Raw genomic sequence first — 14,793 nt, forward strand, 5'->3', positions numbered from 1 at the left:
CGCCACCTTGTAATGGCGCGTCTTCCCGCATTTCTAAGGATTATACTGGCCTGAGGTAATGCTGACTAGCAGTAGCACAGAGTCCCTGATAGTCTTAGTGACCAGTTTTAGGATATCGTCGCCGGCCCAGCTCGCCCCTTACTACAGTACTGCTGAGCCCTCATGGAGCGCAGCTTCAGCGCTGCGCTACCACCCTGATGCCGCCATTCTCATCGGCTGCCTGCTTGTCGGGGCACCGGCTTCCTACTCACCACCGACGTCTTCTGGCTCTGTTAGGGGGTGGCGGCAGTCCTGCAGGAGCGAGCGGTCGCCTCGGGGGCTTGCGATCGACACCCTCAGGAGCTCAGTGTCCTATCAGCGGAGATAGTGGCCATTAACCTCAAGGGTTGGATCCTACTCCCCCCCTAAGTCCCATGACGCAGGGAGGCTGTTGCCAGCAGCCTCCCTGTGCCTAACATCTTAAAATAAAATAATAAAACCAGAAAAGCTCTAAGAGCTCCCCTAGCTGTGACTGGCTCCTCCGGACACATTTTCTAAACTGAGTCTGGTAGGAGGAGCATAGAGGGAGGAGCCAGCCCACACTATCAGAACCCCCCCCCCCCCCCCCCCTGTACATATAGGTACTTATTTAGAGTTGGGTTGGCAGGAAATCCATCTAAAAAGAGCACATTTGCCCTGGTCATACGCATCTTTCTGCATGCAGGAGAAACCATGGGACTGCTTTTCCACTGAGTGCACAAACACCAGACATTACTAGAACACAGCTGGACCTCTCCCGTCTGTTATCTAGCCATACATTGTAAATCTGGACATACAAGTGTCCTTCTGCTCGGGCAGCTACACTGAGGAGGGGGATTAGCAGACACATCCAGATCCGTCTACAGATGATCACTGCACAATACAGCACATATCAGATAAAGTGTGTATGGAACCACAAGGCGACACCTGCCCGGCGCCTCATTCATTTCAACCACTCACTTGTTTTACTCACGTTTCAGGTGAAATAAGAGCAAAATCTTCCAGGTGTCAAACAGTTGAATTTTATTAAAAAAAACAAAAAACACAACATAATAAATGACAGAACATTGTGCCTTATTCTGCAGCCACCAACAGCAAGGAACAGAACGTGTGGTTTCTGGTGACCCGAAGTATTATAAAGCCACGTGTCTCCACACAACGCAGGACGCCGATTTGTTCTCTACCATATACAGCAATAACGTCCTATAACCCAGCCCCATGTGGAAAACACTTGTTCCACCGCCCACCACACGCCCGGAATAACATCTGACTCACAATGCCCTGTGTGGGACATAGGACAGCATCTCCCATGTGGAAATGACTTACTAGGACTGAAGTCAACGGCAATCACATCTAAACCGATGACCCTGGAGCAGAAAAGGAGCCATACCTTGCTGTAACTGTGATGGCCGGTGATGAGACAAGCCTTTACCCGATGTGTCTGGACAAAGCAGGGAGGTCAGGCAGACCCTGCAATCAGATGAGGGTGTGCAGTGTACTCTGCACCATGTCGCCCCCCTCCGTCCTCTCAGAGGCTGTGTGACAGGACGGTCCCGTACGAAAGCACTCGCCGCTTTCGCGTCCCGTTGGCTGCGCACAGAATGGAAGGTCAAGTCACAAGAGGCCTGACCACATAGGGGATTCCCGCTTACCGTCAGTAACCGCCTGTTACTGACTCCACCCACTGCGTTGTGGGCAGGTTTTTGCTGCCACCACCAAACTCCTAACCTGCCGTGGCGTTTGGAACCACGGTTCTGCTCTGTATGTGCCGACACACTGCCTTACCACACCTGTGTGGTAGTGACGAATCCCCACTAGCCACTTGCTAGGCCTCTACCGGTAGCTGGCGGAAGGCGGAACTTGGAGACGTTAGGTGCTTCCCTGGACAGCTGGAGAACGGGGCTATGGTTGGCATAACCCTGTAGGTCACAAGATGAAGCAATCTTCTTGAGGCAATGATGTTTATTTGCTCAAATATAACCTTTAAAAAGGCTCCTCCCTATTGCTAGGGGCAACAGCATACAATCAGATGTTTCAGCAGAATAAAGATGGTACAATACAATTTCCATGGAGCTCCAGAAAACCACTCAGCTTGTTTCAAAGCTGAGCTTCTTCTTTCTCCCAATGCCCCTTTCAAGTCTGAGGCTGGAAGGGAAAGTATTCCGTTTTTGGGGAAAAGGTCTGGGAGAATCCATCAGCCTGCACAGCCATGGATTCCCCCCTCCTGGGACACACAACCAAGTAAGTGCATTTTACCTTTAAATACATCACATTTAAAACACACTGTACATTCCCCTGTAAATATACACTGAGCCTGTGCTCTGCACAGGCTCTACATACCCAGGCACTGCAGTGCCTTGCAAAACACTGTATGTTATTACGTTTAAACAATGTCTTGTTTTTAACTACTGTGCCCAGTGCTCAGCGCTGGGCTTCCCTAGCCCTGCAGCCTGGCTGCTAGGGCTCTCCCTCTCTGCGCTGGAGGTATGAGGCTGGCTTCCCCCATCCTCCAGCCTGCCTGCCTCTGGGGTCTAGGGAGCTGGCGCTCCCTGTCCCCCCAGTGGGGCACTCACTTTGTGGCCTCGCCGCACGTAGCGGCGCACCCCCCTGATCCGAAGCCCGGCGGCCCGGGACACTTGTCCCGGCCGCTGTGGTTCTGGCTTGTTTCAGCGCTGAGGTGCCGGGAGCGTAGCTCCCGGACCCCAGCACTCACCAACCTAGTCATCCCCCCGCCACCAGGGAGCCGGCTAGCCCGGTCCCCTGTATGCGGCGCTGGATCTGTGGCCTCGCCGCAGCGTCCGGCTGGGAGCCGGGCTGCGGCGCTCCCTCCCTGCCGCCTGGCAGCCCGGGACATTCCTCCCGGCTGCCGCGGCTGGCCGCCCCCAGTGTGCTGAGGCGCCGGGGGCAGAGCTCCCGTCCCCCAGCTCAGGCAAGCCCAGAGCGCGCTGCACCGGGAGCCGAGCTCCCAGCCGCAGCGGCTCTCCCTTCTCCCCCCCCCCCGGCGCACACACAGCTCAGTGCGCCGGGGGGGCTGTGCTCACCGCTGCCGGGAGCGGAGCTCCCGGACTCCGGCGGCGCACACCCGATGGCTGCAGCGGGAGCTGATCTCCTGGCTGCAGCAGTCCCCTTCTCCCCCGACGCGCACACTCTGCTCAGCGCGCCGGGGGCTGCCCTCACTGCCGTGGTCTCCGGAGAGGTCCAGGACCACGGCACACATAGGAAATACATTTTTTTAAAAGACATTTATAAACACGGCGCCTAGCGCCCACAGTAGTTTAAACCTGGCGCCAAGCGCCCATTGTCTGTAAAATGGCGCCGGGCACTAGGGGTTAACCCCTTCAGTGCCGCGGCGGCCATTTTCCACGTGGGCTGGAGCCTCTCCGGCCACAGGCTGTATCAGGCAGCCAATAATAAAGTGTACAATAGGGATATTACTAGGGCAGCTCTGCCAGTTGCTGGTACTCCCAGTGACTGGGAATAAGGAGTGTGTGACGGGTAATATGGAGCCTTTTTGAGGTTTAGAGCAACATGAGGCCCTGGAAATGAATGAGGTTGCCCATCATGGTGTATAAGAACTACAGTTCTCCCCTGATCCGGCAATGATTTGGTATTCTGCTTCAGCCTGCAAAGAGTTACATCCAAAAACATCCGGCACATGGACAATTCAATATAAAACGTGTCTTTATTTCCCCTTACAGACGGATTGCTGATGGAGAGGTCACACAACCGCTACCCCCCAGCACAGGCTCCGGTGGGCCGCCGCGTCGCTCAAGAACCGTAATTTGCTTCATCAAACGCCTTTCTGGCTCGCTTTAGCTCTTCATTCATGGTGAGCAAGTCTTTAACTCTGGCAAACTTGCGTGGATCCTTCCGTATCAGGAACACGATGTCCTCCACCTGGACTCGGCCTTGTCGCCCAATAGACATAGCCTTGTGGGTCTAGAGAGAGAGCAGAAAGTGTTAGGATTACATGCTAAGTATACTGTACATGCCACACTAGGGGGTAGATTTACAGAGACGCTTCTCATGGGTATGAACCCTAAACGTAAAGCAGCACTAATACGACGCGCAGAATGCACCGGGTTTTGCACATAACAATAGTGACGCTTTCAATTTTAAAGGTGAAACCCGTGCAGCATCCTGTCAATTGCTGAAGCGTTACCTGCGCCCGAGGACTCCACTGGTTAAAGGCACTTTGCTCTGTGAGCTGTAGCGGGGCACATTCATAGTCAGCTAAGATATGTCTTGAGACGATTAGGGGGAGGAGGGGGGTGCGCAGACCAATAGCGCACTAGCGCTAAGAAGAAGAATGATTGCGATGTCAGAAAAGAGGTCGGCAGACTATTTCACCTGGGTTTCGGTGTCCGTGAGAATACCAAAATTGTAAATGTTGCCATTAGCTCTGCTCCCAAACGTTGGGAAGACTATAGTGCCAAAATACCTTAAAGCCTACGGGCCCGGCCATGGGTTAATAAGGCCTGCGCTTCGGATATATACTCCATGGTCTCTACTCATTACGAGAACTCGCTCACCGCTGTGGATTTGCTGTTCGGTTACATTTATAACTGTTCTGCAATATTTATTTTTTACTGGCAAGGTCCTAAAAACACAACACATTAGTCCACAGCGCAGAGTCGTGTGGCAACGGGAATTGTCTCGGAAAAACAATGGTGTGTTGCCTCCATTTTGTGGGATTACCGGGGCCGGTGTCTATCTTCCAACACAGATTTACTGCCCCCCCCCTGCAGCTGGAATTCACTGAACAGATGGGCAATGTTCACACAGAAGATCCGATGCTGCGTCTCCAGATCAGGAGGAGTCTAGTAACACGAGACCGCACATGCAGCGAGGAGTATACTGCCGACATCTCATCAGGCCCAGAGGCAACGCTTTTTCAGCCGCAGAAGCGTCTCTCTGTACCAAACAAGAAGCATCTGCCAAATGATGTGATGAGCGCATACATCGCACACTCACAGAGCAGCGTGTACTCACCATTTCTACATCGCACACTCACAGGGCAGCGTGTACTCACCATTGCTACATCGCACACTCACAGGGCAGCGTGTACTCACCATTGCTACATCGAACACTCACAGGGCAGCGTGTACTCACCATTGCTACATCGAACACTCACAGGGCAGCGTGTACTCACCATTGCTACATCGCACACTCACAGAGCAGCGTGTACTCACCATTGCTACATCGCACACTCACAGGGCAGCGTGTACTCACCATTGCATCATCGCACACTCACAGGGCAGCGTGTACTCACCATTGCATCATCGCACACTCACAGGGCAGCGTGTACTCACCATTTCTACATCGCACACTCACAGGGCAGCGTGTACTCACCATTTCTACATCGCACACTCACAGCGCAGCGTGTACTCACCATTTCTACATCGCACACTCACAGGGCAGCGTGTACTCACCATTTCTACATCGCACACTCACAGGGCAGCGTGTACTCACCATTTCTGTGATGAACTCTATCACCAGGTCTTCCAGAATATCCACAGACTCCGTATATGGGTTCTGGTCATCCCCGAAACCGTACATCATACAGCGCACTGCAGGACAGAACACACGTCACACTGGCGTATCATTACAGTGACCAGCTCCACTACACCAGCGTATCATTACAGTGACCAGCTCCACTACACCAGCGTATCATTACAGTGACCAGCTCCACTACACCAGCGTATCATTACAGTGACCAGCTCCTCTACACCAGCGTATCATTACAGTGACCAGCTCCACTACACCAGCGTATCATTACAGTGACCAGCTCCACTACACCAGCGTATCATTACAGTGACCAGCTCCTCTACACCAGCATATCATTAGTGACCAGCTCCACTACACCAGCGTATCATTACAGTGACCAGCTCCACTACACCAGCGTATCATTACAGTGACCAGCTCCACTACACCAGCGTATCATTACAGTGACCAGCTCCACTACACCAGCGTATCATTACAGTGACCAGCTCCACTACACCAGCGTATCATTACAGTGACCAGCTCCACTACACCAGCATATCATTACAGTGACCAGCTCCACTACACCAGCATATCATTAGTGACCAGCTCCACTACACCAGCATATCATTACAGTGACCAGCTCCACTACACCAGCATATCATTACAGTGACCAGCTCCACTACACCAGCGTATCATTACAGTGACCAGCTCCACTACACCAGCGTATCATTACAGTGACCAGCTCCACTACACCAGCGTATCATTACAGTGACCAGCTCCACTACACCAGCGTATCATTACAGTGACCAGCTCCACTACACCAGCGTATCATTACAGTGACCAGCTCCACTACACCAGCATATCATTACAGTGACCAGCTCCGCTACACCAGCGTATCATTACAGTGACCAGCTACACTACACCAGCATATCATTACAGTGACCAGCTCCACTACACCAGCGTATCATTACAGTGACCAGCTCCACTACACCAGCATATCATTACAGTGACCAGCTCCTCTACACCAGCATATCATTACAGTGACCAGCTCCACTACACCAGCATATCATTACAGTGACCAGCTCCACTACACCAGCGTATCATTACAGTGACCAGCTCCACTACACCAGCGTATCATTACAGTGACCAGCTCCACTACACCAGCGTATCATTACAGTGACCAGCTCCACTACACCAGCGTATCATTACAGTGACCAGCTCCACTACACCAGCGTATCATTACAGTGACCAGCTCCACTACACCAGCGTATCATTACAGTGACCAGCTCCACTACACCAGCGTATCATTACAGTGACCAGCTCCTCTACACCAGCATATCATTAGTGACCAGCTCCACTAAACCAGCATATCATTACAGTGACCAGCTCCACTACACCAGCATATCATTACAGTGACCAGCTCCACTACACCAGCGTATCATTACAGTGACCAGCTCCACTACACCAGCGTATCATTACAGTGACCAGCTACACTACACCAGGGTATCATTACAGTGACCAGCTCCACTACACCAGCGTATCATTACAGTGACCAGCTCCACTACACCAGCGTATCATTACAGTGACCAGCTCCACTACACCAGCGTATCATTACAGTGACAAGCTCCACTACACCAGCGTATCATTACAGTGACCAGCTCCACTACACCAGCGTATCATTACAGTGACCAGCTCCTCTACACCAGCATATCATTACAGTGACCAGCTCCACTACACCAGCGTATCATTACAGTGACCAGCTCCACTACACCAGCGTATCATTACAGTGACCAGCTCCACTACACCAGCATATCATTACAGTGACCAGCTCCACTACACCAGCGTATCATTACAGTGACCAGCTCCTCTACACCAGGGTATCATTACAGTGACCAGCTACACTACACCAGGGTATCATTACAGTGACCAGCTCCACTACACCAGCGTATCATTACAGTGACCAGCTCCACTACACCAGCGTATCATTACAGTGACCAGCTCCTCTACACCAGGGTATCATTACAGTGACCAGCTCCGCTACACCAGCGTATCATTACAGTGACCAGCTCCACTACACCAGCGTATCATTACAGTGACCAGCTCCACTACACCAGCATATCATTACAGTGACCAGCTCCTCTACACCAGGGTATCATTACAGTGACCAGCTCCGCTACACCAGCGTATCATTACAGTGACCAGCTCCGCTACACCAGCGTATCATTACAGTGACCAGCTCCTCTACACCAGCGTATCATTACAGTGACCAGCTCCACTACACCAGCATATCATTACAGTGACCAGCTCCACTACACCAGCGTATCATTACAGTGACCAGCTCCTCTACACCAGGGTATCATTACAGTGACCAGCTACACTACACCAGGGTATCATTACAGTGACCAGCTCCACTACACCAGCGTATCATTACAGTGACCAGCTCCACTACACCAGCGTATCATTACAGTGACCAGCTCCTCTACACCAGGGTATCATTACAGTGACCAGCTCCGCTACACCAGCGTATCATTACAGTGACCAGCTCCACTACACCAGCGTATCATTACAGTGACCAGCTCCACTACACCAGCGTATCATTACAGTGACCAGCTCCTCTACACCAGGGTATCATTACAGTGACCAGCTCCGCTACACCAGCGTATCATTACAGTGACCAGCTCCGCTACACCAGCGTATCATTACAGTGACCAGCTCCTCTACACCAGCGTATCATTACAGTGACCAGATCCATTACACCAGCGTATCATTACAGTGACCAGCAGCTCTACACCAGCGTATCATTACAGTGACCAGCAGCTCTACACCAGCGTATCATTACAGTGACCAGCTCCACTACACCAGCGTATCATTACAGTGACCAGCTCCACTACACCAGCGTATCATTACAGTGACCAGCTCCACTACACCAGCATATCATTACAGTGACCAGCTCCTCTACACCAGCGTATCATTACAGTGACCAGCTCCACTACACCAGCGTATCATTACAGTGACCAGCTCCACTACACCAGCGTATCATTACAGTGACCAGCTCCACTACACCAGCGTATCATTACAGTGACCAGCTCCACTACACCAGCGTATCATTACAGTGACCAGCTCCTCTACACCAGCGTATCATTACAGTGACCAGCTCCACTACACCAGCATATCATTACAGTGACCAGCTCCACTACACCAGCGTATCATTACAGTGACCAGCTCCTCTACACCAGCATATCATTACAGTGACCAGCTCCACTACACCAGCGTATCATTACAGTGACCAGCTCCACTACACCAGCATATCATTACAGTGACCAGCTCCACTACACCAGCGTATCATTACAGTGACCAGCTCCACTACACCAGCGTATCATTACAGTGACCAGCTCCACTACACCAGCGTATCATTACAGTGACCAGCTCCACTACACCAGCGTATCATTACAGTGACCAGCTCCTCTACACCAGGGTATCATTACAGTGACCAGCTACACTACACCAGGGTATCATTACAGTGACCAGCTCCACTACACCAGCATATCATTACAGTGACCAGCTACACTACACCAGGGTATCATTACAGTGACCAGCTCCACTACACCAGCGTATCATTACAGTGACCAGCTCCACTAAACCAGCATATCATTACAGTGACCAGCTCCACTACACCAGCATATCATTACAGTGACCAGCTACACTACACCAGGGTATCATTACAGTGACCAGCTCCACTACACCAGCATATCATTACAGTGACCAGCTACACTACACCAGGGTATCATTACAGTGACCAGCTCCACTACACCAGCGTATCATTACAGTGACCAGCTCCACTACACCAGCATATCATTACAGTGACCAGCTCCACTACACCAGCGTATCATTACAGTGACCAGCTCCTCTACACCAGCATATCATTACAGTGACCAGCTCCACTACACCAGCGTATCATTACAGTGACCAGCTCCACTACACCAGCATATCATTACAGTGACCAGCTCCACTACACCAGCGTATCATTACAGTGACCAGCTCCACTACACCAGCGTATCATTACAGTGACCAGCTCCACTACACCAGCGTATCATTACAGTGACCAGCTCCACTACACCAGCGTATCATTACAGTGACCAGCTCCTCTACACCAGGGTATCATTACAGTGACCAGCTACACTACACCAGGGTATCATTACAGTGACCAGCTCCACTACACCAGCGTATCATTACAGTGACCAGCTCCACTACACCAGCGTATCATTACAGTGACCAGCTCCTCTACACCAGGGTATCATTACAGTGACCAGCTCCACTACACCAGGGTATCATTACAGTGACCAGCTCCACTACACCAGGGTATCATTACAGTGACCAGCTCCACTACACCAGCGTATCATTACAGTGACCAGCTCCACTACACCAGCGTATCATTACAGTGACCAGCTCCACTACACCAGCGTATCATTACAGTGACCAGCTCCTCTACACCAGCATATCATTACAGTGACCAGCTCCACTACACCAGCGTATCATTACAGTGACCAGCTCCACTACACCAGCATATCATTACAGTGACCAGCTCCACTACACCAGCGTATCATTACAGTGACCAGCTCCACTACACTAGCGTATCATTACAGTGACCAGCTCCACTACACCAGCGTATCATTACAGTGACCAGCTCCACTACACCAGCGTATCATTACAGTGACCAGCTCCACTACACCAGCGTATCATTACAGTGACCAGCTCCTCTACACCAGGGTATCATTACAGTGACCAGCTACACTACACCAGGGTATCATTACAGTGACCAGCTCCACTACACCAGCGTATCATTACAGTGACCAGCTCCACTACACCAGCGTATCATTACAGTGACCAGCTCCTCTACACCAGCATATCATTACAGTGACCAGCTCCACTACACCAGCGTATCATTACAGTGACCAGCTCCACTACACCAGCGTATCATTACAGTGACCAGCTCCACTACACCAGCATATCATTACAGTGACCAGCTCCACTACACCAGCGTATCATTACAGTGACCAGCTCCTCTACACCAGGGTATCATTACAGTGACCAGCTACACTACACCAGGGTATCATTACAGTGACCAGCTCCACTACACCAGCGTATCATTACAGTGACCAGCTCCACTACACCAGCGTATCATTACAGTGACCAGCTCCTCTACACCAGGGTATCATTACAGTGACCAGCTCCGCTACACCAGCGTATCATTACAGTGACCAGCTCCACTACACCAGCGTATCATTACAGTGACCAGCTCCACTACACCAGCATATCATTACAGTGACCAGCTCCTCTACACCAGGGTATCATTACAGTGACCAGCTCCGCTACACCAGCGTATCATTACAGTGACCAGCTCCGCTACACCAGCGTATCATTACAGTGACCAGCTCCTCTACACCAGCGTATCATTACAGTGACCAGCTCCACTACACCAGCATATCATTACAGTGACCAGCTCCACTACACCAGCGTATCATTACAGTGACCAGCTCCTCTACACCAGGGTATCATTACAGTGACCAGCTACACTACACCAGCGTATCATTACAGTGACCAGCTCCACTACACCAGCGTATCATTACAGTGACCAGCTCCACTACACCAGCATATCATTACAGTGACCAGCTCCACTACACCAGCGTATCATTACAGTGACCAGCTCCTCTACACCAGGGTATCATTACAGTGACCAGCTACACTACACCAGGGTATCATTACAGTGACCAGCTCCACTACACCAGCGTATCATTACAGTGACCAGCTCCACTACACCAGCGTATCATTACAGTGACCAGCTCCTCTACACCAGGGTATCATTACAGTGACCAGCTCCGCTACACCAGCGTATCATTACAGTGACCAGCTCCACTACACCAGCGTATCATTACAGTGACCAGCTCCACTACACCAGCATATCATTACAGTGACCAGCTCCTCTACACCAGGGTATCATTACAGTGACCAGCTCCGCTACACCAGCGTATCATTACAGTGACCAGCTCCGCTACACCAGCGTATCATTACAGTGACCAGCTCCTCTACACCAGCGTATCATTACAGTGACCAGCTCCACTACACCAGCATATCATTACAGTGACCAGCTCCACTACACCAGCGTATCATTACAGTGACCAGCTCCTCTACACCAGGGTATCATTACAGTGACCAGCTCCACTACACCAGCGTATCATTACAGTGACCAGCTCCACTACACCAGCGTATCATTACAGTGACCAGCTCCACTACACCAGGGTATCATTACAGTGACCAGCTCCACTACACCAGCGTATCATTACAGTGACCAGCTCCACTACACCAGCGTATCATTACAGTGACCAGATCCATTACACCAGCGTATCATTACAGTGACCAGCAGCTCTACACCAGCGTATCATTACAGTGACCAGCAGCTCTACACCAGCGTATCATTACAGTGACCAGCTCCACTACACCAGCGTATCATTACAGTGACCAGCTCCACTACACCAGCATATCATTACAGTGACCAGCTCCACTACACCAGCGTATCATTACAGTGACCAGCTCCTCTACACCAGCATATCATTACAGTGACCAGCTCCTCTACACCAGCGTATCATTACAGTGACCAGCTACACTACACCAGCGTATCATTACAGTGACCAGCTCCACTACACCAGCATATCATTACAGTGACCTGCTCCTCTACACCGGCATATACAGGCAGTGACCACAAGCTCCGCTACACCGGCATATACAGGCAGTGACCGCAAGCTCCGCTACACCGGCATATACAGGCAGTGACCGCAAGCTCCGCTACACCGGCATATACAGGCAGTGACCACAATCTCCACTACACCGGCATATACAGGCAGTGACCGCAAGCTCCGCTACACCGGCATATACAGGCAGTGACCACAAGCTCCGCTACACCGGCATATACAGGCAGTGACCACAAGCTCCGCTACACCGGAATATACAGGCAGTGACCACAAGCTCCGCTACACCGGAATATACAGGCAGCGACCACAAGCTCCGCTACACCGGCATATACAGGCAGTGACCACAAGCTCCGCTATACTGGCATATACAGGCAGTGACCACAAGCTCCGCTACACTGGCATATACAGGCAGTGACCACAAGCTCCGCTACACTGGCATATACAGGCAGTGACTACAAGCTCCGCTACACTGGAATATACAGGCAGTGACCACAAGCTCCGCTATGCTGGCATATACAGGCAGTGACCGCAAGCTCCGCTACACTGGCATATACAGGCAGTGACCGCAAGCTCCGCTACACTGGCATATACAGGCAGTGACCGCAAGCTCCGCTACACCGGCATATACAGGCAGTGACCACAAGCTCCGCTACACCGGCATATACAGGCAGTGACCACAAGCTCCGCTACACCGGAATATACAGGCAGTGACCACAAGCTCCGCTACACTGGCATATACAGGCAGTGACCACAAGCTCAGCTACACTGGCATATACAGGCAGTGACCACAAGCTCAGCTACACTGGCATATACAGGCAGTGACCACAAGCTCCGCTACACCGGCATATACAGGCAGTGACCACAAGCTCCGCTACACCGGCATATACAGGCAGTGACCACAAGCTCCTCTACACCGGCATACACAGGCAGTGACCACAAGCTCCGCTATACTGGCATATACAGGCAGTGACCATAAGCTACGCTACACTGGCATATACAGGCAGTGACCACAAGCTCCGCTACACCGGCATATACAGGCAGTGACCACAAGCTCCTCTACACCGGCATACACAGGCAGTGACCACAAGCTCCGCTATACTGGCATATACAGGCAGTGACCACAAGCTCCGCTACACCGGCATATACAGGCAGTGACCGCAAGCTCCGCTACACTGGCATATACAGGCAGTGACCACAAGCTCCGCTACACTGGCATATACAGGAAGTGACCACAAGCTCCGCTACACTGGCATATACAGGCAGTGACCACAAGCTCCGCTACACCGGCATATACAGGCAGTGACCACAAGCTCCGCTACACCGGCATATACAGGCAGTGACAACAAGCTCCTCTACACCGGCATACACAGGCAGTGACCACAAGCTCCGCTATACTGGCATATACAGGCAGTGACCACAAGCTCCGCTACACCGGCATATACAGGCAGTGACCACAAGCTCCGCTACACCGGCATATACAGGCAGTGACCACAAGCTCCTCTACACCGGCATACACAGGCAGTGACCACAAGCTCCGCTACACTGGCATATACAGGCAGTGACCACAAGCTCCGCTACACCGGAATATACAGGCAGTGACCACAAGCTCCGCTACACCGGCATATACAGGCAGTGACCACAAGCTCCGCTACACTGGCATATACAGGCAGTGACCACAAGCTCCGCTACACTGGCATATACAGGCAGTGACCACAAGCTCCGCTACACCGGCATATACAGGCAGTGACCACAAGCTCCGCTACACCGGCAGTGACCACAAGCTCCGCTACACCGGCATATACAGGCAGTGACCACAAGCTCCTCTACACCGGCATACACAGGCAGTGACCACAAGCTCCTCTACACCGGCATATACAGGCAGTGACCACAAGCTCCGCTATACTGGCATATACAGGCAGTGACCACAAGCTCCGCTACACCGGCATATACAGGCAGTGACCACAAGCTCCTCTACACCGGCATATACAGGCAGTGACCACAAGCTCCGCTACACCGGCATATACAGGCAGTGACCACAAGCTCCGCTACACTGGCATATACAGGCAGTGACTGCTGCCCCAGCCTTCCACTTGGTTATCACATCTTGTCTGACAGGGATAACTACTGTGGTAACTGGGGGCACTAACACACCGAGTTGTTATCGCAGACATGACTCTATTCCACGTGTAACCTACATAGAGACGTATAACCGCTCACCGGAAGGAACGGAAGTATAACAGAAATGATAGGATTGGGGTCACACTGGATGTATATGGCTGCAGTATCTTCATATAACACCATATGTAGCACAAAGTAAATCACCACAATTAGGAAAAGTTCTGTGTTTTAGAGACTGGATCCGGCTATTGATCTCCCGAATGACAAATCAGAGACGCGTTCCACCAGCGACTGCACCGGCGCGGGAATAGCGACTTACGCTCTTTAGAGAAGAGTCTCTTCCTCCGCCCCTGTCCTCCTTCCGCACCTCCCGCCGCCTCGTCATTCTCCTCCTCAAACTGGAAGTACAAAGAGTCGTTATTACAAT

General features: G+C 51.7%; 1 protein-coding gene across 1 annotated transcript in view; it reads right to left on the bottom strand.

Moving 5' to 3' along the window:
* Window positions 1–3,681: 3,681 nt before the first annotated feature.
* TAF13 (TATA-box binding protein associated factor 13) overlaps window positions 3,682–14,793 on the bottom strand; it is an 11,844-nt gene continuing 732 nt past the window's right edge. Inside the window, exons 2-4 of the mRNA XM_063956837.1 lie at window positions 14,686–14,764; window positions 5,491–5,588; window positions 3,682–3,957 (exon numbers count right to left, since the gene is read on the bottom strand). Of these exons, the coding sequence (XP_063812907.1) occupies window positions 3,787–3,957; window positions 5,491–5,588; window positions 14,686–14,764 (348 nt within the window). The 3' untranslated portion in view covers window positions 3,682–3,786. The remainder of the gene's footprint in view (window positions 3,958–5,490; window positions 5,589–14,685; window positions 14,765–14,793) is intronic.

This window comes from Pseudophryne corroboree, chromosome 2 (genome assembly GCF_028390025.1).
Source record: "Pseudophryne corroboree isolate aPseCor3 chromosome 2, aPseCor3.hap2, whole genome shotgun sequence".
In the NCBI taxonomy this organism is placed as follows: Eukaryota; Metazoa; Chordata; class Amphibia; order Anura; family Myobatrachidae; genus Pseudophryne; species Pseudophryne corroboree.